Source organism: Peromyscus maniculatus, chromosome 1 (genome assembly GCF_049852395.1).
Source record: "Peromyscus maniculatus bairdii isolate BWxNUB_F1_BW_parent chromosome 1, HU_Pman_BW_mat_3.1, whole genome shotgun sequence".
In the NCBI taxonomy this organism is placed as follows: Eukaryota; Metazoa; Chordata; class Mammalia; order Rodentia; family Cricetidae; genus Peromyscus; species Peromyscus maniculatus.
Window position 1 is genome coordinate 161,652,738 of NC_134852.1, and position 27,750 is coordinate 161,680,487.

The window sequence follows — 27,750 nt, forward strand, 5'->3', positions numbered from 1 at the left end:
CCTCTCGCAGCAGATGGCTTCTGACATCCTTTGAGGGTCACTGGGGACAGTGAGGTGGGGGGTAGCTGATGGAAAAAGCCTCCACCCCACTTCACGTATAAATGTTATTTTAAACTTTCCCTAAACCACCAGGGTTCTGATGATGACTCAGGTGTCTGGAGGAGGCCCTGGGTCACAGGACTCCCGGCAGGACTTAGACCGAGAGCTGAGGGGTCATTCCACGCTACCATGGCCCCGGAAGTAGGCAACAGTGGTGGGTACGGAGAACATCTACCTGGTGGGTTCAGCTCAAGAACCAGAGCATGGGAGGGCCCTAAGCTGGATCTGCCATTTCCACAGCCAGGGTCGTTAAGGCCAGAAGGCCTAGGGCTGTGTCTGAGGAATGGGGTGGAGTTTCCTCTTTCCCTGCTGTCTTCACACTTGGCCTTTTATTTGTAGACTTTAGAACATTTATCAGCCTTTCTGGTGTCACTTTTCATCACCAGATAATAGAATGGTTGCAAAAAGGATGGGCCCATGTGTATAAAGGAGACAAGAGGAGCTAGAGGGTGTGTGAGCGTGGACTGCAGTCTGGAGGGGTCTATCAGGAAAGATGGTAATCTGGAAGATGGAGTGAGGAGTGACTCAGCCCTGGTGGGACACAGGCTAGTCATCTTTAAGATGTGGTAATAATCAGAGGAGGGGAGCTGGAGAGATGGCTCAGTGATTAAGAACACTTACTGCTCTTCCAGAGAACCCCGAGTTCAGGCCTCAGTACCCATATTGGATGGATCACAACTACTTTTAACTCCAGCTCCAGGAGATCCAACACACTCTTCTGGCCTCCATTGGCGCGCGCGCATGCGCGCGCGCGCATATATACACACACACACACACACACACACACACACACACACACATTAAATTTTAAAAAATTAAAAGATCTGACAATATTTAGTTGAGTGGGTGGCTTATGTTTGTAATCCTAGACATGAGAGGCTGAGGCAGGAGGATCGCTCATGAATTTAATATCAGTTAGGGTTACATAGTGAATTCCAAGGGTATCCTCGGTTACTGAGTGAGACCATGTCTTAAAAATAAAATAAATAAATAAATGTGAGAAGGCGAGCAGGATTTTCACATGTATGTCACTTGAATGGGATATTCTTACCATTTCTACTATTATTTGTTTCATTTTTTTGGTATTTACATTAAAGACTTATTTATGTATTTAAATTGTTTTGCATTTACTTGTTTAGTGTGTGTGTACACATGTGGGTGTTTATGTGTCACAGTGTTTATGTGGCGGTTAGAGGAGAACTCGCGGGACTCAGTTCTCCCCCTCTACATTTACGTTGGTTCTGAAGATCAAAGATAGGTTGTCAAGCTTGGGATCGAGTGGCCTTACCTGCGGGCCATCTTGCCAGTCCCCCTGTTTATTTGGGTTTTGAGAGAAGGTACAAATCCCAGGCTGGCATTGAACTTATGATCTCCTGGCTTTGGTCTCCCAACTGCTGTGGTTACAGGTGTGCACCACCGTGCCCAGCTTTCCTGGTTAATTTTTAAAACCTTTAGTTCACTCAAACATGTTTTCAGCTGGAGATGTAACTCAGCTGGTAGAGTGCTTGCCTAGAAAGGGCCAGGGCAGACATTGTCCCCAGGCTTCCTCCCATGCTCTGCAGATCTCTTGTTCTTTATTGTCTTCAGTGGGGACAGGTGTGGTCAGATGGTCTGACATCCTTTCAGTCATGATTACAGGATTGCAAAGAGATGTGATCACAGTATGAGTCATCATAAGATATTCTGGATGCAATCAGTGGTCATTTTTGTTCACTAGAAGCTTAGGCACTGAATCTCGGGCATGGACATTGGCACTCCTGGGCTGGGGCCTTGTCATATCTTGCTTGATCTGTTTTCTGGAATGGGAGAAAGTTTTGGAGGGAGAAAGAAGCTGCGGGAAGTAATCCCTGTGTTCCAATGGGGCTGGAAATCCTGCTGCAAGGCCTGGAATTTTGACTTCCTGTTTGGCCTGGCACTTGTTCCCCCACATTTTTGGCCCTGACACATCCTCTTCCTCCCCCTCTCAGGATGTTTCCTCATCTGCAAAATGAGGGGGTTGTATTAGATCATATCTCAGGCCCCTTTAAGTTTGAAAAAGTGATGATTCTGCCTCCCAACCACCCCCTCACTCTTCCCCCAGGCCTTTTGATTGACAGTGAGAAGTTGAGGAAGAATGTGTGTTCTATAGCTCCAGCTCCCAACAAAGAATGATCTAGTCCAACAGATCAATGGTACCGAGGCTGAGAAAACCCTGTTTAGGCAAGGAGGGACAGAGGAGTGGCCAAGATCGGAAAGGCAAGTGTGTAAATACTCTCCAGATAATGGACAAATGACAAGGAATGGGATGGATGTGTTGGCAACATGCTCAAAGTCTGGGTGAATAGATTTTAAGCTGCCGGCCTCAGAACAAACCAGTGCTGAGAGGTGCTACAGTTTGCATGTTTAATGCTTCCTGAGAAAGGGTTCATGGGTTAAAGGCTTGGTCCCCAGGGTGCCATTGGAAAGTGGTGGACCTTTAGGAGGTGAAGCCTGGTAGGAGAGACTTAGGGCATTAGGGGCGTGCCCTCCAAGGGGATTGCGGGACCTTAGCCACTACCTCTTTTTCTCTGCTTCCTGGCCACAAGCTGAGTGCTCATTCAGTCTCCTGTGGCTGTAACTGGCCTGGCAGAAATGAAGGTGTCTCGTGTCTCCCCATCTGACTGTCAGGTTACTGAAACAGTGGATTCCAAAGAAATGGGGATTTCCCCAGAATTCTCATGCTGGGAGAAGGAAAGGGCACCAGCCAGAGGGGGAACTTGTCTCCTGGACAGAGATTTCATACAGTTCTAACACCTTGTCAGACCACTTTACAGGATGAGACTAAAACCCAGATAAAGATGGGTTCCTGGTGGGCGAGGTCACACCTTGACAGGGACTGCTTAGGTGCGCTTATCTGTGGCCCTCTATCTAAATTTTTATCTCACTTCAGGACCCTGAGGACGGACTTGGGGTTGGGGTTTGTGGGATCTCTCTGTCCTTCTTCCCAGTGTGATCACACTGAATAACACCCCCTCTCTGCTTTCTTCTTTCAATTCGGCTCTTGCAATTGGTTTGTTGGGGATGGGTGGCTGGACCTGTCATGCACACAGGCTGTGAACCCCAAGTTCGATAACAGCCACCTGGCTCCATCAAAGGCCCAAAGCAAGAGGTGTGTCAGATCTTGACCATGTTCTCCAAAATGTGTGGTTTCAGATAAGTATTTCTCCTTATAAATAAAGAAATTATTTATTTCATTATAGTAACAGAAAGCTGACCACACAAGGAGATTAATGCTATCCCCCCGCCTCTCGGCTTCCTGATTCACTATGGAAGAGCCACACCCTGTGAGGGACCCTTCCTCTGGAAGTCAGCAGGGGTGGCTGTTGATGCCAAGTGACTGTCTGAGGATGATAGACTGGGTGGTCCAGCCACTCAGGCCATTGCTTCCCTATGAGCTCTATCATGACATCAGTCACAATTTCTCTTGCTTTTTACCCAAATAACAGCTCAGTTGTTATTCCTAGAGTCATACAAAGGAAGATGAAGAGAAATAAGAGTTGTATTATGTACCTATAACCCCAGCTACTCAGGAGGCCTGAGAGACAAGGCTTGAACTTGGAGGCTAGCCTAGGCAACTTAGTGAGACCCTGTCTACAAAGGGGTAAGGAGGCGGCTCAAGGGTGGAGTACTTGAGTAGCATGTGCAATGCCCTGGGTTCCACCCTCAGCGCCCAGTGGGCGTGAGTGCCTGTAGAGGCCAGAAGAAGGTGTTGGAACTCTCTAAAATGGAGTTATAGGCAGTTGTGAATGGCCTGACTTGGATGCTAGGAGCCCAGTTCAGATCCTCTGGAAGAACAAGAAGCAGGCTTAGGCTCTGAGCCATCTCTCCAGCCCTGAAAGTGATTTCTTAATGGCTAAGGCTAGAGGTGGCCGCTCTCTTCCTGGCTCACCTTCATCTGCTGTTTGGATGTTCTCTAGAACACATTGTCCTCTTCTGATCTTGGGCTCGTACAGGGCACCCAAAGGATACACACCGGCTTTTTCACAGCTTCCGTTAAGTCTTTGCTGCATGGAAACCACACAAGGAGGTATGCTACATCCAGACCCAAACATAACCAACAGTAGGAATTCCCAAAGCTTCCTACTAGGCACAGGTTTGTTCTGAGGTTCTGCTGGGGTGGGGGTGGAGCTTTTCCAGCCCCCACAGAATGAACAGGATGGAGAGATGCTAATAGTGTTTGGAATAAAAAAAAATCTCTCTGTTGTTGTTTTACAGGGCTGTAGCGGTGGCCAGGAAGAAAACTGCCCCCACTGGAAGTTGTTTTTGTGACTGTTCTTTGGAGCATTGTTCTAAAAATGGGAAATTACATCTTGCCATGCCAAAGGAAACAAACACCTCAGTGAAAGGGACACCTTCCCCGAGGTGGCTTTTTGGAGCATGAACAATTGGAGCTACAGCCACTTCTGGATGGAGGCTGTGGCAGAAGTTCGGCCGGTGCTTTCTTTTCTTGCAAGGGATGGGATGTGGGCTTATCTTTGCAACTAGGGTGGGCTGCGGCAGCTGTGGGTATAGGTGACTGTCTACTTATCCACCCAATAAACATTTGTCAAGCATCATCCGTTCTGTGACCACCTTGATGGCTTTTGCTTACTTGTTTGTATTCTGAGCTGTTCTTGAAATGTAACCCAAGCTGGCTTCAAATTTACAATCCTCCTGCCTCAGCCTAGAGGGTGCTGAGATTACAGGTATGTACCACCATGCCCTGCTAGCTCAGTGTGGTCTGTTCTGTTTCCTTCCCTGGCTTGTTCAAATTCTGGGGAGGGTTGACCCTTGGCAGGCTTCTTTCTTGTCACGTTTTCTTCAGTTTTCAGAGTCGGCACATGACAGCCTGTCCACATGACTGAGGAGCCAGAATCTCCATACATCCCTCTCTCTTCTTCCCCTTTCTCCCCGCCCCCTCCAACCTCAAGGACTTTAGCACGTCAATCATTACATTACTCCAGAGCCAGGACTTTCCAAAGCGTCCCGTCACTGTGGTACAGTCTGAAATTCTTGTTCTCTGGTGGCAGACATTCAAAGATCTTTTTTGGATTATCTGGTTAATATTTAACATTTATCCACAAAGTACAAAATAATCAGGCTTTCAAATTCATCAGGCATGAGATGGATACATTTCAGAATGATTTGTAGTTTAGGAAGAACCAGGCTTTGTGATCTGATTTCATCTTTATTAGGAACAAGGATGTGGGACCACAGGGCTTGATACATTTTGCTCTTCAGAATTTTGCTTATAACCAGCCGCCTATGCTGTGCGTGAATTCTAAGCATAACGTTTTGTGTGTTGGGTCCTCTCTGGGGGGCTCAGTATTCTCTTTGGGACCGATTGGCTCTTGATATGGTTCTGTCTAGAAACAGAGAGATGGAATAAAAAGAGTCCCGAGCCCTGTAATGGAATTTGCTGTCTTAGTTTTCACTCGGTAGCCGCTTTTCCGTTAGAGTAATGGTTTTCAACTCGTGGGTCTTGACCCCGTTGGGAGGTCACATATCAGATATCCTGCATATCAGTTATTTATATTATGATTCATAATAGTGGTAAAATTACAGTTATGAAGTAGCAATGAAGTAATTTTATGGCTGGGGGGGGGGGTCCCCACAGCATGAGGAACTGTATCAAAGGGTCGTAGCATTAGGAAGGTTGAGAGCTATCCGAGGCTCAAAAGTCTTGCGATGCAGACTCATGCGTGAGGGCTTCGCTCTCCTTGAGTTCCTCTGTATTTTTTTAAATTTCAAGACAGGGTCTCATATTTCTCAGGCTGGCCTGGTGTCTACTATGTAAAAGAAGACACTCTCGGGTTTCTGGTCCTCCCGCCTCCACCTTGCAAGTGCTGGAATCACAGGGTGCACCTGGGCTCTGTGCACACCAGGAGAGTGCCTTACCACCAGCTGCATCCGGGTCCCCCAAGCGCCGATATTTGAAGGAATCTTAAATTAGCCAGTCTCTTCTGTTTTTGCCTTTCTGAGGCAGGCCTTGAGGTCATAGCCATCTTTCTGCCTCAGCTTCCTAAGTGCTGAGGTTGTAGGTGTGAACTACCAAGTCTAGCTGTTGGTACCTTGATCTAACGCCCAGTAAGATCCATTTTGAACATTTGGCCTCCCAAGTTAGGTGTGTGCGTTTTAAGCCATTAATGTGGTGGTAATTTGTTAGCCAACCATAGGAAACAAATTCGCAGGTCACTGGCATCAATGCTGAAGGCCTAGTGCGGGCATTGGAGCAGAGAGGAGGCATTGAATTCCACGGGTGGAAATGGACTCAGAGACTGAAATGGACATCTAAGGTCGGAGGGCCAGGAGATCCCAGCACTCCACAGGCCTTTCTCCTCCCCCGAGATCTACTCCTCACTCCTGTTTCTTTCTGACAACATCTCTGTCCTGTCCCAGGGATGACAGTGCATACTTCCGTGACAGGAGCCTGAGGAGGGAGGGACCTCTAGGCAGTGCTGCAGCCAGATGCCTTTCGTCTATAGGCTGGTTGTGAGCGATGGGCACGGAGCTTCAGGTGCTCTGTAAAAGTCTTAACGAGGCTTGTGTGCTGGGCTGGGCACCTGGTTACTGTCCCAGGAAGCAAACCCAAGTTCCCAGCTCTAGTTTTATCAATTCTGAAGCTGGCAATCATGCTTGCTTAGCTGAATCTATTTTCAGTTTTTTTTTTTTTGCATATACCATAATTTTATAATTTTAGTTCATGGAAGTCTGCTGGGTGGCTAGCTCCTGGTGACTCACTTCACATTCTCATATGCCTGTTGATATATTCAGTAAGTGCCTGGGCGGACTGTCCCTTAATTACAGGTTTCGGAGTACCTTGTTTGCCTGGCCCTATCACCATCAATCAAGGCTTTTTTTTTTTTAATTTTTTTTTATCATCTATCTGAAGCCCTTCGGAGCAACTGATCATGAGGTGGTGGATGACTACCCACAGCTGCCTTGGTATTTGCAAACAGCCTGCCTGGTGTCAGCTGCAAACTGGGCGGCATTTTATGCCTTTCATCTTGATAAGGTTGATGAGGGCTGGTTTTGCTTCCTGTCTTGTGAGTCACTAACAGATTTTTTTTTTTCTGCCGGGCTCACCCTGACTGTCTCCTGTGTCAGGCGGCAGCTTTGCCGATAATCAATGGATCTTGTGAGTCTGCAGGCCGCCCCTCTGCAGAGACCTTCCAGGCTAAAATTCCTGTGGTTGCAGATGATGAGGGTAGCAGAGATTTCAAATTTTCTTCCTCACCCAGATTCATAGTTTTCTTCCCAAAGCCACCAAGAAATATGGCCTTTCTCTTCCCCGAGTTCCTTGGAGTTATGAATGTTAAAATTAATAGAGTGCTACAGTTTCTCCCCCCGTTTCCCTTCCTTTTCTTCCCACCTGCCTGCCTGCCTTCCTCCCCTCCCTTTTTTCTTTCTTTCTTTCTTTCTTTCTTTCTTTCTTTCTTTCTTTCTTTCTTTCTTTCTTTCTTTCTTTCTTTCTTTCTTTCTTTCTTTCTTTCCTTCCTTCCTTCCTTCCTTCTTCCTTCCTTCCTTCCTTCCTTCCTTCCTTCCTTCCTTCCTTCCTTCCTTCCTTCCTTCCTTCCTTTCTTTCTTTCTTTCTTTCTTTCTTTCTTTCTTTCTTTCTTTCTTTCTTTCTTTCTTTCAGTAGAGTCTCACTATGTAGTTCTGGGCTGGCCTGGAACATGCTACACAGACCAAGCTGGCCTGGAATTCAGAGAGGTCTGCCTACCTCTGCCTCCTGAGTGACACTTTGCCTGGCTCTTTATTTTTCTAGACAAGGCTGGTCTTGAACTTGTGGTGATCTGTCTGCTTTTGCCTCCCAAATGTGCACCACTAGACTGTGCTTTTATCTGAAACATTTATAATTTTGTCTTCATAGTTTGTGCTTAATACTTCTCAAATGCAGGAAGTGCATATTTGCAAACCACCCTCCTGTGTTTTTTGTTTGTTTGTTTGTTTGATTTTTTTTTTTGAGACAGGATTTCTCTGTGTAGCCCTGGCTATCCTGGAACTCTCTGTAGACAAGGTTGGCCTCGAACTCACAGAGATCTGCCTGCCTCTGCCTCCCCAGTGCTCAGATTAAAGGCATGCGCCACCACTGCCCGGCTTTTTCTTCATTCTTGAAATATAAAAACCCATTCTTAGTTTGAGGTTCCTTAAAACAACATCATCACAATCAACAACATCAAATTAAACAGCCTTGACAGGACCTAGGCCTTCCAACTGTAGTTCATGGATCAAGATATTTGCTTAGCCATGCCAGAGGAAAAACAAAAACAAAAAACAAACAGATAAAAAAACAATGGCAGTTCCTAGTTTCCTTGGATTTCATATGGATTGTGCAGATTATCCACTCTTTCTGTGGTTATAGTTAGTCATTCTTGCATTCTGCTGTGTGTGTGTGTGTGTGTGTGTGTGTGTGTGTGTGTGTGTGTGTGTGTGTATTGGTCAAAGGTCAATCCCAGATGTCACCCTCCCCTCCAAGACAGGTTTTCTCCCTGGGGTGTGGGGTTTGCATTTCCATGGGTGCTGGGGAGGACACTTCGGTCCTTGAGTTTGCACAGCGAACATGTTCTCAGATGAGCCACCTCCCCTACCCTGCATTCTGTGTTTGAAGAACCTAAGGTACTGTGCATTTCTCTGGGTTGATGCACATTCTTACGCATTGCCAAAGCCCTCTTAAGGCAGAGACCCACTGCAGTATAATTATACTTCCTTTTATCCCCACTGTGTTTGGACAAGGTAAATATTTCCCTAGCAGTAAATAGGCAGTTAAAATTCAGAACTTTTTATGGCCTTGGAGCTTATCCATTTGAGTAATATCATCTAGGTGGATGGTTTGAGGGAGGCAAAGGTATGCACCTTAGACGGAATGACCTGGATTCTGAAGAATCTGGGGCCTTGGGAATGAGGGAGTGGGGCTGGTCCCCACCAGGGCCCTGCCTGTCACAAATAATCTCTTTTGGAATCACTGATCGCCCCCTGACCTGCCCTGGAATTTTTACAATCCCAGCCCCTCCTCTGTGGCAGGCAATGAAGGAGTGGGCGTGGTGGCTTTAACATTGTGCACACACATGGGTGTTTAAGGTGGACTTTTATCACCACTGTCCCTAGTTTACTGCCCCTCTGGATTCCTGTGTGGGAGGCTGGGCAGGAGCTGGGCCTGAGCTCTGGTTGTGTGAGAAATAAAAGAGATACTGTTGATGCTTGCCAAGTGTAAGCAAAAGATAAAGGTTTTAAGATTGCAGTTTCTGCTGTGGTACTTCAAAACCAGGCACGTGGAGGTAGGAGGTTCGTTCTGATTCTTGGTCTTTTTCTGTCTTCGGAGCCATTTCAGAGTCTAGGTCTGGCAGGATGGCCTTTAGGGTCTCCCGGGAGTGGAATTACTGCTAATTCCAAATTAATTACTGGCCGGTCACTGGCGGGCTTCAGCTGCGCCATACAGCTCGTGTGTCTTCCCCCTGTGTTTTCCCTCGGAATTCTGACTTTAAAAACCTCTCCCAAATCAAAATTCAGAAGTCAGACCAAACGATTCAAGATCGATGCGAGAGAATGACATCTCACCATCCGCATCCGCCCAAAAGCCAAGCGGCTGGGGGGCCTGGTCCGAGTTCCAGAACACACCCGGAGCGGTGGGACAGCGTGGACTACACTGCCCCCTGGTGGTGGTGACGCGCGAGGCAGGCGTGGCCCGCGCCCGCCCCCGCCCACGTAGCTTCTAGGCGCTAGCTGGGCTGCTTGGCTGGCATTCTCTCCCACAGCCTCCTTCCTTGTTCAGATGCCCTCTGCCTCAGCCCTTTCTATTTCTACAGCTCTTCTGCACACGCCTCCTTTCTCTACTCTTTACTTAACTTGTTCGGATGGTGTAGCCTGGCTCCAGTGGGGGCTCACTGATATTAGGACAAATTCTAAACCAAAAAACATCTTTTTGGGCCGCTGTCTTACGTGTGGCCTGCACAAAGGTCCTGAGGTGGGGCTTGGCTTTTAGGAACTAAGGGCGGGGGAGAGGGGATGTATGAGCAGAGGGAGACAAGGGCTGGTACGAGCCTTGTGCTGAACTTGAACTTTTAAGGTCAGTGTGCTGTCTGCTTTGAAGGACGGAGTGTGTGTGGGTGCTGCTCAGACTTTACATGTGATTAAACTCCGTGTGGCAGGTGTGTGGTCATTGAATTGCTTAGCAGTAAGTCAGCTGGGAACATGTAAAGGGTTTGTTGTAGCGAGGGATGATGGTGTGGCCTGTGGATGTGGAGGGAGTAAATGACGCCAGAGCTCTCCTTCGTTGATTGGACGAGGAAGAGCTAAGGGATGCCCCTCTGGCGCCTGGATGGAGTTAGAATCCAGTAACATTTTGGACCAGACTTGGGAGGGAGGGATGATGTCACAGGTCGGTGGGGTAAGCTGGGTTAGAGCTTTGACAAGGTGATGGGGACCCAGTAGAAGGCTTTGCACTCTACTAACCGCCCATAACAGCAGCCTAGAGGAAGGAGGCCTTCTGGGATTTCTTGTGTAGCCCCAGGGCAGGGACTCAGTTGCCCTCCCCGAGTTCTGGTTCGCTCCGTTCATTTTAGGACCTGGCTCCGGCAGGTGGATTAAAGACCAGTGAACACAGGCAAGTGAGATGCTTGCAGTTTATTGCGGGGAGGGAGGCAGGGCTGGTGTGGGGGGTCAGGGGGCACAGGGCAACGGCAGGGCTCTTAGCAGGGGATCTCTTCCAAGTCTGGTGCGCCTTAGAAGCTTGGGTCTTGATTACACAGGTTGCTTGTTAGGATTATCTCCTAGAATAAAGAAACAAATCCCCCACGTGATGGTGAGTGAATCTCAGAAGTAGACAGAGCACGCGGACTTAACAGAGACAAAAGCTACGGTTCGTTCTGCGAGGAACTCGGGGTGGAAGGCCTCAGAGGGCCTTCTTAAAGGCCTTAATTAAAAAAAAAAAAAAAAAAGGGCAGGCAAAATGACTTAGCTGCAGATGCTCCTGCCAATGGAAACTGACCACCTGGGTTTGATCCACAGGACCCACACGGTGGAAGGAGAGAACTAATTCCTTAAAGATTGTCCTCTGACCTTCACATGTGTGACACATGCATACACACACTAAATAAATAAAGTTCTTGGGGGAAAAAAAATCAGCGGAGCTGGGTGTGCTGGTGTGAGCTTGTATTCCCAGCTACCCAGGAGGCTGAGGTAGGAAGAACACTGGACCCCAGGAGTTTGAGGACAGTGAGGGTAGCTCAGAGAGACAAGCCCCCTCCCCCCGTAACACACACACACACACACACACACACACACACACACACACACACACGGTAGGAGAAGGCAAGGGCCATGACAAGGCTATTCATCAGCACTGTAACCCCCACAATGGTATGACACCGCAGTTGGGGAACCACTTAGCAGCAACGTGAGTGACGGATGTCGCATACCGAGAGCTTCACGATGTTGACTCTGGTCTTCTCGGGGAGGGTGTCCACCAGCTTCTTCAGCTGCACCCCTGAACTTTGCAGGTCTGAGCCAGGGTTGTAAAACTTCAGGGCTGCCTCGTACGTGGACTCTGAGCCCACGAAGAGGTACTCGAGGACTTGAAAAAATCCTGGGCAGGTGTCTGAAGAAGCTGGGGTGCAGGCAAAAGAGAGCACATGGATCCAGCCTCTACTCTAGAAGCTGGCCAGCGCCCTGCTGGACCAGCCAGTCTGGTCAGCAGGAGATAGCAGCCTTTGGGTGATGGAGTAGGACTGTAAGATCTGGTGAGGCTCCAAGCATGGAAATCTGGCACCATGGGAGCACTTCTAGGTTACAGCCAGCTTTTGGCTTTCCTGAGCTGCCTTTGGATTCCTGGCTTGGGTTGGCCATTATTCCTGTCATCATTTTAGACGGAGTGAGTAAGAAGCTGCCAGTCTGGCTTTTTTTCCTGCAGCGTGGGGACTGGGAGGAGACCTCTGGGAGCCTTGCTTTCTACCAGAGTGCTCCCCACCCAAGGCTAGTCTGTTACCGAGGGCATGCGACACAGCCCGTATGCCGGTCCAGCATGGTCCCCAAACCTGGCCCGGAAGATGAATGCACACATGCATTCTAGTCTGGTGGCACAGTCAGCCTGCAGACAAGCCGCTCCTCTGACATGTTCCCCGCAACAGCTGTGCTGTTTGGATTATGCGTCTGCTTGGGTGCCTACTCCTGGGAAGAGGATTTCCTACCCTGTTTGCCTCCATCTTCTAACCTAGCCTCACATCTCCTGCCCTGGGATTCTCGGCATTGTGTGCAAATTTGGCTGCACTGCTCTGACTCAGGACTCCACTCCTGGTCCAGATAACCACTCCAGCTGGGTATGACAACTCACATTTGTTATATAACTCACAGTACTGGGGAGGCTGAGGCAGGATGGCTATGAATTCGGGCCAAAATGAGACCCTGTCTCAGAACCAAAACAATGGTCACTCCAACTCAAACTCTCTCCATAATGTCACCAGGCAAGGTGTCTCATCTTCCAGTGGCTCAGTTTCTAATCTGGAAAATGGGAGCAATATCTGTCCTTCCTTGGGTTGTTATGAAAATGAAAGGGATGGTGTATCAAGTGGCTGAGGACCGTGACTAGCACACTGTCAGGAGCATTAACTAGTTTTATTGTCAGAGTTTTAATACGTGACTGCACTGATATGTAAATGTCCTGCCAGTCCACCCCTTCACATACTTTAGCCCTGCCTTGCTGAGCACTCACCTCTGTGCACATCACTAATATCTAATTAATCAACATTTAAATCAAAATGATGTCATTTCCCTTGAAAACAAATAAAAGTATTTGATAAGAACAGCCATTCTCACTTCCCCATGATTTGGGGGGTCTAGATCCTCTTGGTCATAAAACCTGTATCCACAGGCATTAGGAACCTTTCCAAGTACATTAATTGGGGTTTGTTTTTAGAAAAATAATACAGCATTATCAGAGGGGAGTGGGAGAAGCTGATGGAGGGAGAAGATTTCCCAACTGCATTCCCACAGCACAAAATGCCTGGAGGGAGCCAGATTGGCCCTCTCTCTCTCTCTCCCTCCCCCCTCCCTCCCTCCCTCCTTCTCCCTTCTCTTCCCTCCTCCCTCTCTCATTTCTCATTCCTTTCTTCATAGTGATAGTAACAACTCTTCAGAAATTTCTAATCCTTTTTCCAGAGGACAGAATGTTTAGAAAGCTCCACCCGGCATTGGCAGTTTCCCAAAGGGAAGATCTCTTTCTGGAATATTCCCTTCCTCCCAGAACAAGAGACTTTGCTTTGGGTTTGAGGGCAAGAGTCTCTGCACTTCCCTTCCAGATGGACTGCCAGAGTTGGGTGGGGATGCCCCCTAACCTGGAGGCTGTTTCAAGAGCTCTTGACATCTCCAGTCAGTCCTAGTCTGGGCTCCAAAGGGCTCCTCATCCCTACTCCATTTTGGGGCAGATAGACTGGTCTAGATAGGCATTCCCCATCTCCTGCCCAGGCTTCCCTGGTCCCTGGAGTGCAGGGATTCAGGATTTGGAAGGTGCTATTCTCGACTTTCTAACAGCTCAATGCTTTCCCCAAGATCACAAAATAGTGTTGCCCATCAGACTCAGCCTTTCTGGGAGTCAGCATATCCCGGCCCTCCAGGCCGCCACAGAGGGACTGGCCACTTCCTTCTGTCCTTGGAAAAGGGATCCTGGGCACTTACCCGAGCTGCAGCAGACAGACAGCATGACAAGAAAGACTGTGATGGCGAGCTTCATGGTGGCGTCCAGAGGCTCTGATGGTTTCTGGATGTGGCGTGGAATTGTAGGGTGTGTGAGCGTGGGAGCATCAGGTGGCTTTTTATATGTTCCAGGAAGCACACAAGTGGTAGGGGCAGGGATTGGGTACCACTTAGGATATTTCATTATTTACTTGGTTATCTTCTCTGTGGAATAAGTAAATAATCTATTTTCTTAAACACAGTTTCTGTTCCCATTGAAACTAAGCTCACACAACAGGCCACTTGTGGGGTGTCCAGCCAGTGGGGGGAACCCAAGTCAGAGGTCATGGGAATCTGGACACCTGTGTCCTCTTTTTGATGTCAAGCACTGGGCACTCCAGGTTACAGGAAGCAACTGTAGACTTGCCAACCTTGACGAACCAGAGGCTGGAGGCCCTTCATGAATCACAGGGAAGGACAAAGACCCAGGACTCTAAAATGTCACTGGGGTCCTTCTACTGCCTCCGTCCAAGGAAAGTGGCTAGACTCCAAGCCACAAAGGTCGTTTGATTCTTGGGCATCACTGGTCAGGTTAGATCTTGAATCCAGCCGAGGTGGGCAAATGGAGACTTTTTCATGGTATACATCAGAGACCCAGGCCCCAGATCAGGCGTGGTCTCTTCCTACCCAGAGCAGTCCTTGAGTCCTGTCCTTCTGATGGCCAGTTGAGGGGGCCTTCGGTCTTTATCTGACTTGACCTCTTCCTGGCCTTTCCCCTATAGCCTCCTGCTCCATTCTCTCCCAGGCCCTCCCACACTCTGTACTTCCTGTTTTCCTTTCTCAGCTATTCTCCCTTATTCTTTCTTGATGTTGACAGTTCTCAAGTGTTAGTGGTTCCCAGGCTTTAGCCTTAGCCTCTTTGCTTCCCATGGCCACGCTCAGTGTTTGCTCTGTGACTCCACTGCTCTTGTGTCTTAGCATGTAGCCTAGCTTGGTCGAAATCAACGCCTAGTCTCTCTGCTTCCCAGCCTCCGCTCCCCAGCCATTCTCCATTTCCACAAATCCTATTCAGACTTCTAGACTGTCTCAAATGTTCATCCATCCACCCAGTCAATAGATGCCCAGTACCTACTATGGTGTAGTGGGACTGGGACTTGGGGGAAGACCTGGAGAGGCATTTAAAGGCCCCCCCCCCATGAACCTCCTGCCTAGTGGCTGTGAGGAGTGTGGTCAACCGAGAGCCTTCAGCGTTCACTCCCTGCAGGGTCTGCCTCCCTGCTACAGAGCGCTGCCTTGCTTAGGGTCCCACCCTCCCCAGGGCTGCTTGCATCTAATGATACAGAAGAAGGGGATTCAAAGTTGTGGGCATTTTGGGTTGCCCTTTCCCCAACAGCCCTGGGCCATTAGGATGCATTTACCCCTTGTTCTTGAACTGTCCTGTCCATTAGTTCTGTTCCAACTGTAGGCTTGGCTCACTTCTGGGTCTCTGGCCTGACCCTAGCACAGAGACTGATGTAACTATCACTGCAGAAAGGTGCTTAGGCTGTTCCTCCACAGAACAGCTTCGTACACAGCCTTTCTCCTCTGTCTTTGAGTCCTAGAGTGAGGCTGTCTTTGCACATTTTCCCACCTCCAAATCCCAAGCCAGCTGTTAAACAGGGAAGCCTTCCAGGGCCTGTGACACAGCCACTTAGTGATACAGCCCAGGGGCTGTGCGCAGAATGCTTTAGATGTCATGGAGACAAGAGTCTTTAAAATGAACGTACTGAGCTGGGGCGATGGCTAGTGGACACAGTGTCTACTGTGCATGCGTGAGGAACTGAGTTTGGCTCTTCAGCGTCTATGAAAAACCTGGGTGTGCCTGGAATCCCAGCCCTGGGGAGGTGGAGACAAGAGGAGCCTGGAAGCTTGCTGATGAGCCCATCTAGCTAAATGGGGGCCAGATTCAGATTCAGTGAGAGGCCCAGTTTGAAAAACGAGATGGGGGGGGGGTGACAGAGGAGGACACCTGATACCACCTCTGGCTGCCACGACACACAAACAAGTCGTATTCATAGACACACACACACACACACACACACACACACACACACACACACACACACTCATGAAAGACTGGTTTTCACTGTCTGTGGTCATCTGTGCGCAGGCGCTCCCACAGTACTTAACTTGTAGGGCCTTCAGGAGGGTCTGGATCCTGCGTTAGTTTCGGCCACTTGTCTCCATGACTGGGTCTCTAACTCAGGTCGTGAAAAGGCAGTGCTGTTCCTGGGTGGTGGCTTTGCTCAGATTTGGGGGCACAGGCTGGAGGTCTGCCTTGAGGCTGTGGTCCCCAGGTTGCTACCACCAAGAGAACCAAACAGGCTTTTCCATCCTGGCCCTGGGGAGAGCCCTGCTTGGCGGTAGTGGGCCTTTCTCCCGCCCTGGGATCTGTGAAACTCCTCCTTCTCTGAACCTCTGCAGGGGTGTGTCATTCAAGGTTCTGAGAGCTGAGCTTCTAAAATTCCAGCACTGGGTCCTCACACCCCTAAGACACTCCCACCCCCACTTTGACTTTCAGGCTGGAGCCCTAAGCCTGCTTGGCACCTGGGGGAGGGCTAGGGGCTGCCGTCTCTGACTGCACTGGGGACAGATGTATTGTGCAAAGACAAATCCCTTGGGAGAGAGAAGCCTCTAGGTCACTAGCTCCGTGAAGGTGGTATTGAATTGGCACATCTCCTACTGGTCTCTCTACCCTCCTCACTTCCTGCAGTGACTGTGACTGGCTTTGGAGAGTCCTGGTTCCTAGATTCATGGAGAACTTTGAGATCTGGGCTAGGAGTCTTCTGGAGCGATATAAATACTTTGGGCCTGATTTCAGAAAAGGTCAGGAGGAGCCTCATCCACAGCCTGAGGGGACTGATGGGCCTGGACGCTTCATCTGGGTATCTGGATTCTTAAGTCTCTAGGTCTCCTGGCCCCTCTCCCACACCATGCAGTGTGTGTGCGTGGATAACATGTTAACATGTGGGCGCAGGTTCTTGGGCCATGTTTAGAGTCCACTAGTGAGTCCCTTCCTTGTTCTCACATGAATTTAGTGGCAGTGGCAGGAGGGAGGGGTGAAGCCAACAGTACCTTCCACCAGGTCCTGCCAGGAGAGGTTGCCTAAGACCAGATGTTTATCCTCTGGCTTTAGGGCTTAGCCTATCCCCAATAGCAGAAGCTGGAGAACAAGTCCCAGCATGGCCCAGAAAGCAGGTTGGAGGCCCTAGGTGGGCCATTCTGAGCCTGGTGATCTGGCTGGGCCACAGAAGGACTGCTCAGACCACAGGCTGGGGTCAGCTCATGAGGTCAACTGGGAGCTGTAGAGACAGCCTCTGCCTCCTCCCCCGGTGGCTAGTTCTGTGATTCTCAGGAAATGGCCGTAAAACAGCAGATTTCCCCTCATGAGTTTGATTCATTTTCTTCTGCCCCAAGGCTGACCCCTGCATTGATCTAGAACCCTCCTAGGAAGGGCTTGGCATCTTCTGAGCATTTGGTTGGTTTGCTTAGCAGTGATGATGTCTAGATCCTTTGAGCTTTTAGAGGACCTAAAATAATGGCTATGTATCCATCTCACTGACTCTAAAATGCTGAAGGAGATCTAAATATAATCATGAATATTTATCTAGGTGACAGAATTCAAGTGGTTAGCCATAGCTCACTCAGTTCAGCTGTGACACAGTGGCATGGAGATGTGGAGCAGTTTAAAGTGCAGAGTTTCTACCTGCAACCAGAGTGAACCTGGTGCAATCTCCTTCAAAAAGCTTATAGTCCCCTTACTATAGCTGCCTTACTCACTGTGAGGACTGTGCATTTCCTTTTTGCTTGTTTAATTTTTTCTGACTTTTTACTTACCTTTACGGTGTGTGCACATGCTGCAGGGCCCACATTCAGAGGGCAGAAGACAGCTTTGTGGAGTTGGTTCTCTCCTTCCACCTTTCTGTGGTCCCAGGAATTAAACTCAGGTTGTCAGGCATGTATAGCAAGTCCCTTTATCTGCTGAGTCTCTTGATTATCTCACTAGTTATCTGTTTTTTTAAGACACGGTCTCATGCAGCCCAAGTTGGCCTGGAACTTGCTGTATAACTGAGGCTGGCCTTGAACTTCTGATCTTGCTTTTCCCATTTAATGTTATGTTTTCTGAAGTGTGTGTGTGTGTGTGTGTGTGTGTGTGTGTGTGTGTGTGTGTGTGTGTGTGTGTGTGTGTACAGGTGCACTAGCCTATGTGGGCATGTTTAGAGATCAGAGATTGACATCTACTGCCTTCTGCTCTCTCCAACTTGGTTTTTGAGACAGTGTCTCCATGGAGCCCTGGTTGGCCTGGAACGCAATATGCAGACCACGCTGTCTTTGAGCTTACAGGGATCCACCTACTGAGTGCTCAAATTAAAGGTGTGTGGTACCATACCAGGCTACACTTCACATTTTAAGACAGGGTCTCTCACTGAACCTGGAGCTCATCATTTAGTCTAGACTGGCTGGATCATGAGTCCCATGGGTCCCCTTGTTTCCTCCTGCCCAACGCTTGGGTTCCTGATATGTACCGCTATGCCTGGCTTTACTCTGAGGAACTGAATTCAGTTCTGTATGGTTGATTGCACAGTGAGCATTTTACCCACTGAAATCTTGCTACTTTTAAACACAGTTGATTTTCTTTCATGCTGTAGAATATCAGGTTATCAGGCTCCGTGGCTCTGCTATGATTTAACTCGCCAGTACCTTGTTGGTAGACACTAGTGTCTAGTTTTTTCTGCCCTAACAAGCCACACTATGTTTACTTCCTGCCCTATGGACTCTTTCTGTAGGGGACATGTCTGGGTTTAGACAGGCCCTTGTTGGTGTTGGCTCTCTCAAGCCTGGAAGCCCATCTCTTCCAAATGCAAAATGCCTGTTAGAAGTGATGGTCGAGGCTGGGAAGCTGGGGAGGAAAGAGAAGATGTCATCACAGGCTGCGGCGTCAAGTGTTCTGACCACCAGAAGGTCTTGGCCATTTTTATAGCCTGTCACTCAGTCCACAAACATTTGCTCAGCACATACGTGTCCTTCAAGGCTACTGAGCAGCATCTTGTGGTCAAACACCACCCTCCAGCTGCCAATCGCACTCAGGCGTGACATGTCTTGGCTGTCTCTGTTCCTGGAGCCAAGGGCTTTGGAGAGGGTGGAGGCAGGCTTTGATATATTACAAATCTGGACGCTTTCTTGGCTCCCCAGCTAGGCAGGTACTGTCTCCAGGAGGTGTGACTGAACTGGAGTTTGGGGATGGAAAGGTGAGGCAGAGGGTGAGAGCTGAGGATGTGCCTTTCCAGACCAAGGGTGTCTCAGCAGAACGAGCAGGTTCTTCGCTTGGAACTAAGTTTCCTTTGAGGGGTGTGGATGATGAAGCTGCGGGGACTCTCTGTTCTGCACGGAGGAAACTGGTTCCCTTCCCTTCTACAGGCTTACCCTGGGGATTTGGAGGGTGACAGAAAAACAACACAATTCACTTGTCGACCTTTCCCAGGATGCTTGCTCACTCTGTTGCTTACCTTTGCAGGTTCTTTCTCCCGTGGTGAGTCATTGGGTTCCGCCCTCTGTGCCTGTCCACCCGTTACCACCTGCCTTTGCTTTGAACTTGCATCTATCGATTCATAAATTGGGCTAGTCACTGCTGAAGTGCCCCGGCCCCAGTGCAAACGGTGGGTTCTCTAGCCCTGCTCTCAGTTGGTCATCACAGGGAAGACAGGCTGATGTGGTGGCAGATGTGGACCAGCACCAAGTTCTATTGCTGATTGGCTGAGTGCCTAGCAGGGCTCTAGCTGCCGTCTATGCAAAGGGGGTGGGTGCAGATCATAGGTTCTTTTAAACTCCAAGAGTCTGAGGACCAGTTGATGTCTCGCCCAGAGGAATCTGGTGAGGCTCCAAAGCTGCTTCCCTAGCCAACAGACTGATGCTCTAGACACCTAGACACCTTGTCAATCAATTTTAGTCCACCATCATGTACTGGGTGATTCAGGGTCCTTAAAAGAGGTGCTACTCAAATAAAACAGCATTTCCCTTTTTCTATCTCATCTATTCTATCATCTATCACTTATATTTTTATACTTTTCTAACTAATATAGTTATGTTCTTATGTTTCTATATTTTATATATAACATATATTGTATCATGCATCGTGTATCACACAATATATAACACATAATAGAAAACTTATAGCTTTTTATACTGCTAAGATAAAATATAATTCAAATTTAAAATTGTGTGTGTGCATGTGAATGTGTGCATGTGTGCACATGCCATGGCATTTGTGTGGAGGTCAGAGGACAACTTGTGGGAATCATCATGTGGGTCCTAGGGATTGAACTCAGGTTGCCAGGCCTGGAGGAAAGTGCCTTTACCGTCTGAGCCATTTTACCAGCCCTAAAATATGGTTTCATTCTCAAGCTTTCCTCGTGCTAGGGGGATATAAATCTGATCATGGTCATCTTGGGGAGTGTTCCCTGGGGTGGTGCCTAACTCCCTAACTTTCTGTTGCATCTGGTGCTTGATGTCACCTGTCACCAGGACACCCGTGACACTGGTCGCCAGCCAGCAGACTGCTCCTGAGTGTGTGCTGTCACCTTCTGAAGGCCTCTATCACTTTCTCTCTCTGTCATGTCTAGCCACTCCTGGGGGCTCAGCAGCCTGGCTGCTTCTATGTTGTGCAGGGGCCTGGGAACGAAGTGTCCGTAAAATCATGCCAATGAAAATAAACAAAATTCAGAACACACACGATTTGTATAAAAACACAAGTGTTTATTCAACAGTCTGCATATTTATCTAATTGTTCTTTGGTTTTTTTTTTTTTTTGGTCATAGTCTGATATATTAAACGTTACATAAATAGCTAGTAAACCAATAAACACATTTTCTCAAAATCAAAAACACTGCAAAAGGCACATTTTTGGCAACTACTAAATTGTACTGTTTTTAGTTTAATTTTTACTTTTAAGATAGGATCTCATGTAGCTTGGGCACTCATTAGGTAGCCAAGGATGACCTTGAACTTCCCCAAGCACTCCTAATGTATGTGCTGTTAGGGGGCTGTTACACTCATGGTTCTGTGCACATTAGGCAAGAACTCTACTAACTGAGTCATATCCCCAGCCACAATTTATTCTATATAAACAAATAACAATCAAAAAGACTGTATCTTAGTTCAGAAGATACAAAAATTCAGTAAATGGCTTCCCTGGTGACCTACAATGTTAACTTACCAGATGAAATATTGCACCTCGTCCATTTAAAAATAAATATTCCAATTGGTCTAGCAGCATGGAATTAAAACAGCTCTTTAAAAATATTTTAAAAATTGAATTAAATTTATTATTTTTAGTTTCATATGAATGTACTGTAGTTACATCATTTCCCCTCTCAAATATCCTCCTTAAGCCCCTTCCATGTCCCATTCCACCCCTTCATGGCTTCCTTTTCTTTATTATTTTTTGCATATACATATGTAAACAGATAAATAGAGCCTGCTGAGTTCACTTAATGCTGCATGTCTGTATGCATTTTTAAGTCCAACCATGTGGTATTAGATAACCAATCAGGACCTCATCTCTGGGGGAGACTACTTCTTTCTCAGTAGTCATTAGTTGCCTATACCTCTTCATCTAGGGGTGGGGCCCTGTGAGATTTCTCCCACTCACGTTGGCATGCCAACTGGTGGTGTCGTTATTTAGGTCTTGTTTAGGCAGCCATACTGATGAGGTTTATTTCATGGGTGTTGTTCCCTGTCCTATACAGAAGACATGCTTGCTCTGTTTGGCATCAAATTCATGGTTCTCCTTCCTCAGTCTCCTTTGGGATGTGATGACAGAGATGCATTCTCATTCTTAGCTGAAAACATCTTTGAAGTTTCTCTTTGTTCAGTCTTTATAATTACTATGCTTTGGTCATCTTTTAAGAATCTCATTAACTGTGTGGAGAGGCAGCATCCGACGAAAACTGGATGTGAGAAATAGTTTGAAGCTTCCAGGACTTCAAACTTCCGTGCCCTTATTGATACAAATGTGTTGGGCAATAGAATGGGGCTACAGACAGGCTAATTAGTTCAACGTAATCTTTCTTCTATGCATGCATATTATCAACATAAGACAATGTACCCCATAAACATATACAATTAGCACTTGCCAATTAAGCAGGTAAATAATAAAAATGAACATTTTAGGGACCATCTACATGACTGAAAATTCTTAGAAAGAATTTCCATGTGAAAGATGCTTATGTAAAAATAAGTAATAAACTCAACAAAATCACAGCGCTGCTTTCTATGTGGTAATGTCTCAGCAGAGGCATTCTGCCCCTGACATTGTTGAGACGTGTGGACGCTGGTGCTCGCAGGAGCAGCTTGGGAGGCTGGCGAGATGGCTCAGCAGCTAAGGGTGCTTGCTGTCAAGTCTGATGGCCTGAGTTCAATCCCTGGGACCCACATGGTGGAAGGAGAGAACCGACTCCCACAGATTGTCCTCCGGTTTCCATATGTACGCTGTGGCGCTCAGGAGCATGCACATGTACACATGACATATGTTCTCCCCTAAATAAAATATAACAAAGAATTAAGAATTTTAAAATGTACATGTATATATTTTTATTTTCTTAACTTTAAAATTAATTTTAATTTTTTTTTTTGAGATAGGATCTAATGTGCAAAGGTAGCCTTGGCCGGACTGGAACTCACTCTGTAGCCCAGGCTGGCCTCAAACTCATAGAGATCCACCTGCCTTTGCCTCCCTGAGTGCTGGGATTAAAGGAGTCAGTCACCATGGGCAGCAATACATGTTTATATTTTGATCACATTTGCAAAACATTGTCCTCTTTTTTTCTCCACTTCCAATGACTGTTTTCTTCTCTGTATTATTTTTAACTCCTTTTCCTGTCTGCACTTGAGGGCACAGAAACCATTGGGCCTCAGTGCTATAGAAACACGTGCTTTTCCCTGCCCAGCCCTCCAGTCGGGAATCCTTTTCGATTGGCTGTGGCCGGCTCTGAGACCTGTCTCTTACACACAGCTGGCACCTGGAGGTTTTTCCATGCTCCGGAGGCCAGGCGTCTGAATTGTAAAAGCCAGGAAAAGACTTTCCCCTTTCATTGCCTTGTTCTTTCACAGTCCTTCCCTGAGGCCCCCTAAACTGCCCGAATCAGGGAAGAGCTAAGAGAAGAAAGGAAAATAAAAGAAAAAAGTCTATGGGTTAATGCTTCTAGAATGTTCCTCTGCCAAAGACTAGCTCAGATGACTCCTCTCCTTCCTCCTCCTCCTCCTCCTCCTCCTCCTTGAGATAGGGTCTCTCTATGTAGTCTTAGCTGGCTTGGAACTCACTATGTAAACCAGGGTGGCTGGCCTTGAACTCACAGAGACCCCCTGCCTCTGCCTCCCAAGTGCTGGGATTAGCGATCAGAAAGTTCTTAACAGCTGCTTCTGACTTACCCCAAGTCTGAACTCCAAAGAAAGCCTTTGATCTGGAAGAGCAGGGAAGGCTATAGGGAATGTTTCCTCTACCCTGTGGATTCTGGAGAAGAGATTTATCAGAGGTTGCATCCAGAATTAGGGTAGAAACAGGCTTTGAAACTGGGGCAGGGAGACTCTCCCTGCAGGACCCAGCTGCAGAGCGCAGCTCTAAATGTACCCAGTGTCATATGAGCAAACATAGCTCAATGCCCTTATGCTCCGAACTTAACGGAGCCCTGTAAAAATTCAGGAAAACAACCAGAACTGTCTGTAAGTTACTTGCCTCTGAAGTGACTGGTGGGTCTTTCTCTGGGTGGACCCAGAGTGCCAGGAAATATGATAACACAGGAACATGCATCCTCAGTTCCAGAGGCTGGAAACAGCTGCCTCAGTTAGACAAGAGACAATTGTCAGCAGCCTGTGCCACAGTGGCTCAGGCCAGGCCCATGCCAGGCCTGAGAGCTGGCCTGGAGGTGAAGGGACATGTGGGGACTGCTTCCTTTGTGCTTGTCTTAGTTAGGGTTTCACTTGCTGTGAAAAGAACTGTTACCACAGCAACTCTTACAAAGGAAAACATTTCACTGGGGTGGCTTGCTTAGTTCCAGAGGTTCAATCCATTATCATCATGGTGGGACATGGCAGATTGGTGCTGGAGAAGTAGCTGAGAGTCCTACATCTTGCAGGCAACAGGAAGTGGTCTAAGACACTGGGCAGTTTCTTGAGCATATGTGAGACCTCAAAGCCTGCCTACACAGTGACACACTTCCTCCAACAAGACCACACCTACTCCAACAAGGCCACACTCCCAATAGTGCCGCCCCCTTTGGGGGCCATCCACTTCAAACTACCAGAGTGCTCTTCAGCACGGGTTTCAAGTCCAGTTAGTGTTGCTTTGAATCCTGTTTTCCCCACAATCACTGGAATGATTTTTTTAGGGGGGAGGCAGGGTCTTATGTAGCACCAGCTGGTCTTAAACTGAGTATGTAGTTAGTGGAGGATGAACTTGAACTCCTGATCCTTCTGCCTCTACCTCCCAAGTGCTGGGATTACAGGTGCGCACCACCACATCTAGTGTACGTGGTACTGAGGATTGATCCCAAGGTCTTCTGCATGATAGGCGTGGTGGTTTGAATGAGAACTGTGGTCCCCAGGGTGGGGACGTTTGGGTGGTGCAGCCCTCTGGAGGAAGCATGTCATGTGGGCGGGTTTTGCGAGTGTAAGCCCCAGTTCACTCTCTGCGTGTGCTTGTGTTGGAGGATGTGAACTCTCAGCTCCCTGCTCCCGTCTCCATGCCTGCCACTTGATGCTATGCCTCCCCACCACGACAGAGTCTGGCACAAAATCAACTCTTCCATTGGTTGCTTTTGGTCACGGTGTTTTGTCACGGCAGCAGAAAGGTAACTAATACAGCAGGCCGTCACTCCACCAACGAGCTTCGTTCCCAGCCCCAGCGTGACCGTTTACAAATGCATAACCCAGGTCATGTGACAACTCTGTGTAAAACTGTACTGATCCATGCGAGATAGTTATTGACAACAATGCTGATTAAGACTATTAAGACTTTTAAGTCCTTTTTATTCATGGCCGGGCCCAAGAGCAGGCTTATGCCTCTGAAAACTCTCTCGGTGCCCAAGTCCGGGGATATAGAATTTTTAATGGCAAAACCCACAAAGACACATCCAAGTTAGATGAGGGTCAGAGAAACCTTGAAACACCCATTCCTGACAGAGCATAGTAGTTATTTTAGACACAACCTGCCAATTATTTTGGTTAATACATCTGGACTACAAATCAAGGCCATGGAGATCTCAAATGTGTTGCCAAGGCAGACATGACTATTGCCCAGAGGCCTGAGAGTTGTCTAAGCAGACACAGAATGGCGTCCGAACAGGGCGGCGTTACCTTAGTCCTTTTAAAACCCCCTTGGCTTCCTACAACACTCAGGCTTCAGCTCAAGCCCCCACAGGACCCCACCTCACCTTGTCCCTCCCTCCCCGACTCCAGTGCCCCGCAGGTGGAAGGTACACGTGCCCGTCTAGGCCTGTCTCTTGCTTTCCCTCAGCCCAGGCGTTCTCAGGATTAGTTCTACCTCCTGGTCATCAATGTCACTTACCCATCCCCCCACAGACAATCTTTCCCGATCATCCTGAGTCACTCACCCGGTTACTAAGGATGTGACTTTGTCACCGTGTGAATTAGCCTTCTTTATTAGCTTACTCAAGTACTGCCTGATCCTAGTTCACCTGCTCTGAAGGCCCAGACAGCAGATGCTTATTAAGTATTTATTGGGTGAATGAACAGGCCTCTGAGCTATTCCCCTCAGCCTCATTCCCAGGTGTCTGTGAGCACTACGGGGGGAGGGGTGTGTGTGTGTGTGCAGCACCAGGGGCAGTGTCCAGCAGACGTGAGATCTTTACGTCTGCTCTCTGGTTTTTGTACCCAGTGCCACGCCCAAGGCCTGGCCTCAGGAATTTCTCCAGCTCAGCTGTCTTGCCTCTATAGCTCTGTGCACACTCGCTTTCTATCTCTGTCACCACCTGCTGGAATCCTTTCTGCCTTCAAGACCCATCCCAAAGGCAATACAAGGTGTCCTCCCCGTCTCAGGGTGTCATTAGTCACAGTAGCAACAGCAATAACTAACATTTTCCTTCTGCCAGGCCTTGAGCTAAATGGGCATCGAACTTACTCTTTACAACAGGGTTGAAAGAGTTATATAGGTCCTGTTTCAAAGATGAGAGACCAGGGCTCAGGAAGTCACCCTAACCCTCCTGGTCATCAAGTAGGGAAGCTGGGTTTCCACACAGGAGGCTGGCCCTAGCCCGGCTCTATGCCTCATTGTTGATTCGACCATAGGCAGCCTTGCTTGCCTCCCCTTGCAGACTCAGGTGCCCGTTGTCTGCCTGGCCTGGGGGGAGTAGAGATTCTGCCTGTTAACCGTCCTCATCCTGAGGCTCCGTGGGCTGTTCACAGTAGTTGCTTAGAGGCTGCTGCTGGCTGAAGCCGAGTTGAATGCTGGTCCTGTCCCTAGCCCAAGCAACTCTCTGTGGTCTCCTTTCTGGATGTGGTAATGAAAGGAGCCAAACTTTTATTTTATGTTTTATTTAATTAATAAATTTGTTTTAAAATTACATCTGTGTGTGTGTGTGTGTGTGTGTGTGTGTGCGCGCGCGCGCGCGCGCGCGCGCCAGGGCACATGCAAGGAGGTCAGAGGATGACTTGTGGGATTCTGCTCTCTCCGTCCACCTGGGAGAACTCATGTTATTCAGCTTAACGGCAGGCACCCTCACTCACTGAGCCGCTGCCTTAGTTAGGGTCACTATTGCTGTGATGAAACACCTTGACCAAAGCAACTTGTGGAGGACAGGGTCTATTTGGCTTACACCTCCACAGCACTGTTCATCACGGAAAGAAATCAGGACAGGAACTCAAACAGGGTAGGAGCCTGCAGGCAGGAGCTGATGCAGAGGTCGTGGATGAGTGCTGACTACTGGATTGCTCCTCATGGCTTGCTCAGCCTGCTTTCTTATAGAACCCAGGACCACCAGCTCAGGGATGGCACCGCCCACAATAGGCTGGGCCCTCCCCCATTAATCACTAATTAAGACAATGCCCCACAGGTTTGCCTGCAGCCCGATCTTACGGAGGTGTTTTCTTAGTTGAGGCATCTTCCTCTTTGGTGACTAGCTTCTGTCATTAGACATCAACTAGCCAGCGCAGCCATCTTGCTGCTCTCTCCTCTTTTTGAGACAGTGTCTCTGTAGCTCAGGCTGGCTGGAATTCACTACATAGCCCAGGCTAGACTTGAAGTTGTGGAACTCCTCCTGCTTCAATATTCTGATTGTTGGGATTATAGATCTGAGGCACCACACCCAGCTGAGAAGTCACACTTGATTTCTTCATCTTTCTTTGCCAACCGAACTTGGCTTCATAGAATTTGGAAGAAGAAGAACTCGTTCTGGAAGGGAATGCTAGAACTCTGGCAAACAGAAAGCAGTTACTGCAAAATGTCACCTTAACCTTCTGTAGGACCACGTCATCTATAGTCCAGGCTGCTGAAGACCGCCATATACAGTTCACTCCTGACAGGGGTAACCACACCCTCTCTTTTTCTTCCTTCCTTTCTAAGGTCTAGAGCTTCGTGTGAAAAGTCTTATGGCTTAGAGCAGGGAATCTCTGAGACTCTGCCCTCTGCCTCTGTCTCCACAGTCAACCCAAAGCCAGTACAGCCAGCCCCCTGCAGCCAGCCCCCTGCAGCCAGGCCTCTGCAGGCTGCCCTCTGCAGGCTGCCCTCTGCAGCCAACTCCCTGCAGCCAGCTCCTTGCAGTCGGCCCTTTGCAGCAAAAAAACCAGGGGTGGTAATGCACACCTGTGATACCAGCAGTTGAGAGCTGAAGGCAGGAAAGTCAGGGTTCAAAGTCACCCTCAGGTTCAAGGCCAGCTTGGGATACATGAGGCCATGTGGAGGTAAGGAAGGTGCACTCAGCTTGATGGCTGAAGACGACA

General features: G+C 48.3%; 2 protein-coding genes across 5 annotated transcripts in view; one reads left to right on the forward strand and one right to left on the reverse strand.

The window, feature by feature from the left end:
* The window catches only part of Ahnak (AHNAK nucleoprotein), a 129,851-nt gene that overhangs the window by 84,468 nt on the left and 17,633 nt on the right, over window positions 1-27,750 (forward strand). Inside the window, exons 6-7 of one of the 4 annotated variants that reach the window (XR_013047237.1) lie at window positions 2,180-4,210; window positions 4,333-4,673. The exons of 1 other annotated variant lie outside the window; for it this stretch is intronic. Coding sequence is in view for 1 of the 3 variants with exons in the window: in XM_006995222.4 (XP_006995284.1) it covers window positions 4,333-4,340 (8 nt within the window). In the remaining 2 variants the exon portion in view is untranslated. Of the gene's footprint in view, window positions 1-2,179; window positions 4,211-4,332; window positions 4,674-27,750 lie in introns of those variants that run through there. 2 more of the 4 variants (XR_013047236.1, XM_006995222.4) reach the window with 2 other exon arrangements.
* Window positions 10,705-13,922, reverse strand: Scgb1a1 (secretoglobin family 1A member 1). The gene is made up of 3 exons (XM_015988712.3): window positions 13,765-13,922; window positions 11,514-11,701; window positions 10,705-10,865 (listed from the first exon to the last, which is right to left on the reverse strand). Exons 1-3 carry the CDS (start codon window positions 13,817-13,819, stop codon window positions 10,818-10,820), a joined length of 291 nt encoding a protein of 96 aa, XP_015844198.1. The 5' UTR covers window positions 13,820-13,922; the 3' UTR covers window positions 10,705-10,817.

Bases quoted from the DNA above. Each gene is read 5' to 3' on its own strand.
- Scgb1a1 (XM_015988712.3), bottom strand. From the start codon at position 13,819: ATGAAGCTCGCCATCACAGTCTTTCTTGTCATGCTGTCTGTCTGCTGC. The intron at 11,702-13,764 runs GTAAGTGCCCAG...CCTGCACCCCAG, and splicing joins GTCTGTCTGCTGCAGCTCGG to CTTCTTCAGACACCTGCCCA. The intron at 10,866-11,513 runs GTATGCGACATC...TCTTTATTCTAG, and splicing joins TCAACATCGTGAAGCTCTCG to GAGATAATCCTAACAAGCAA.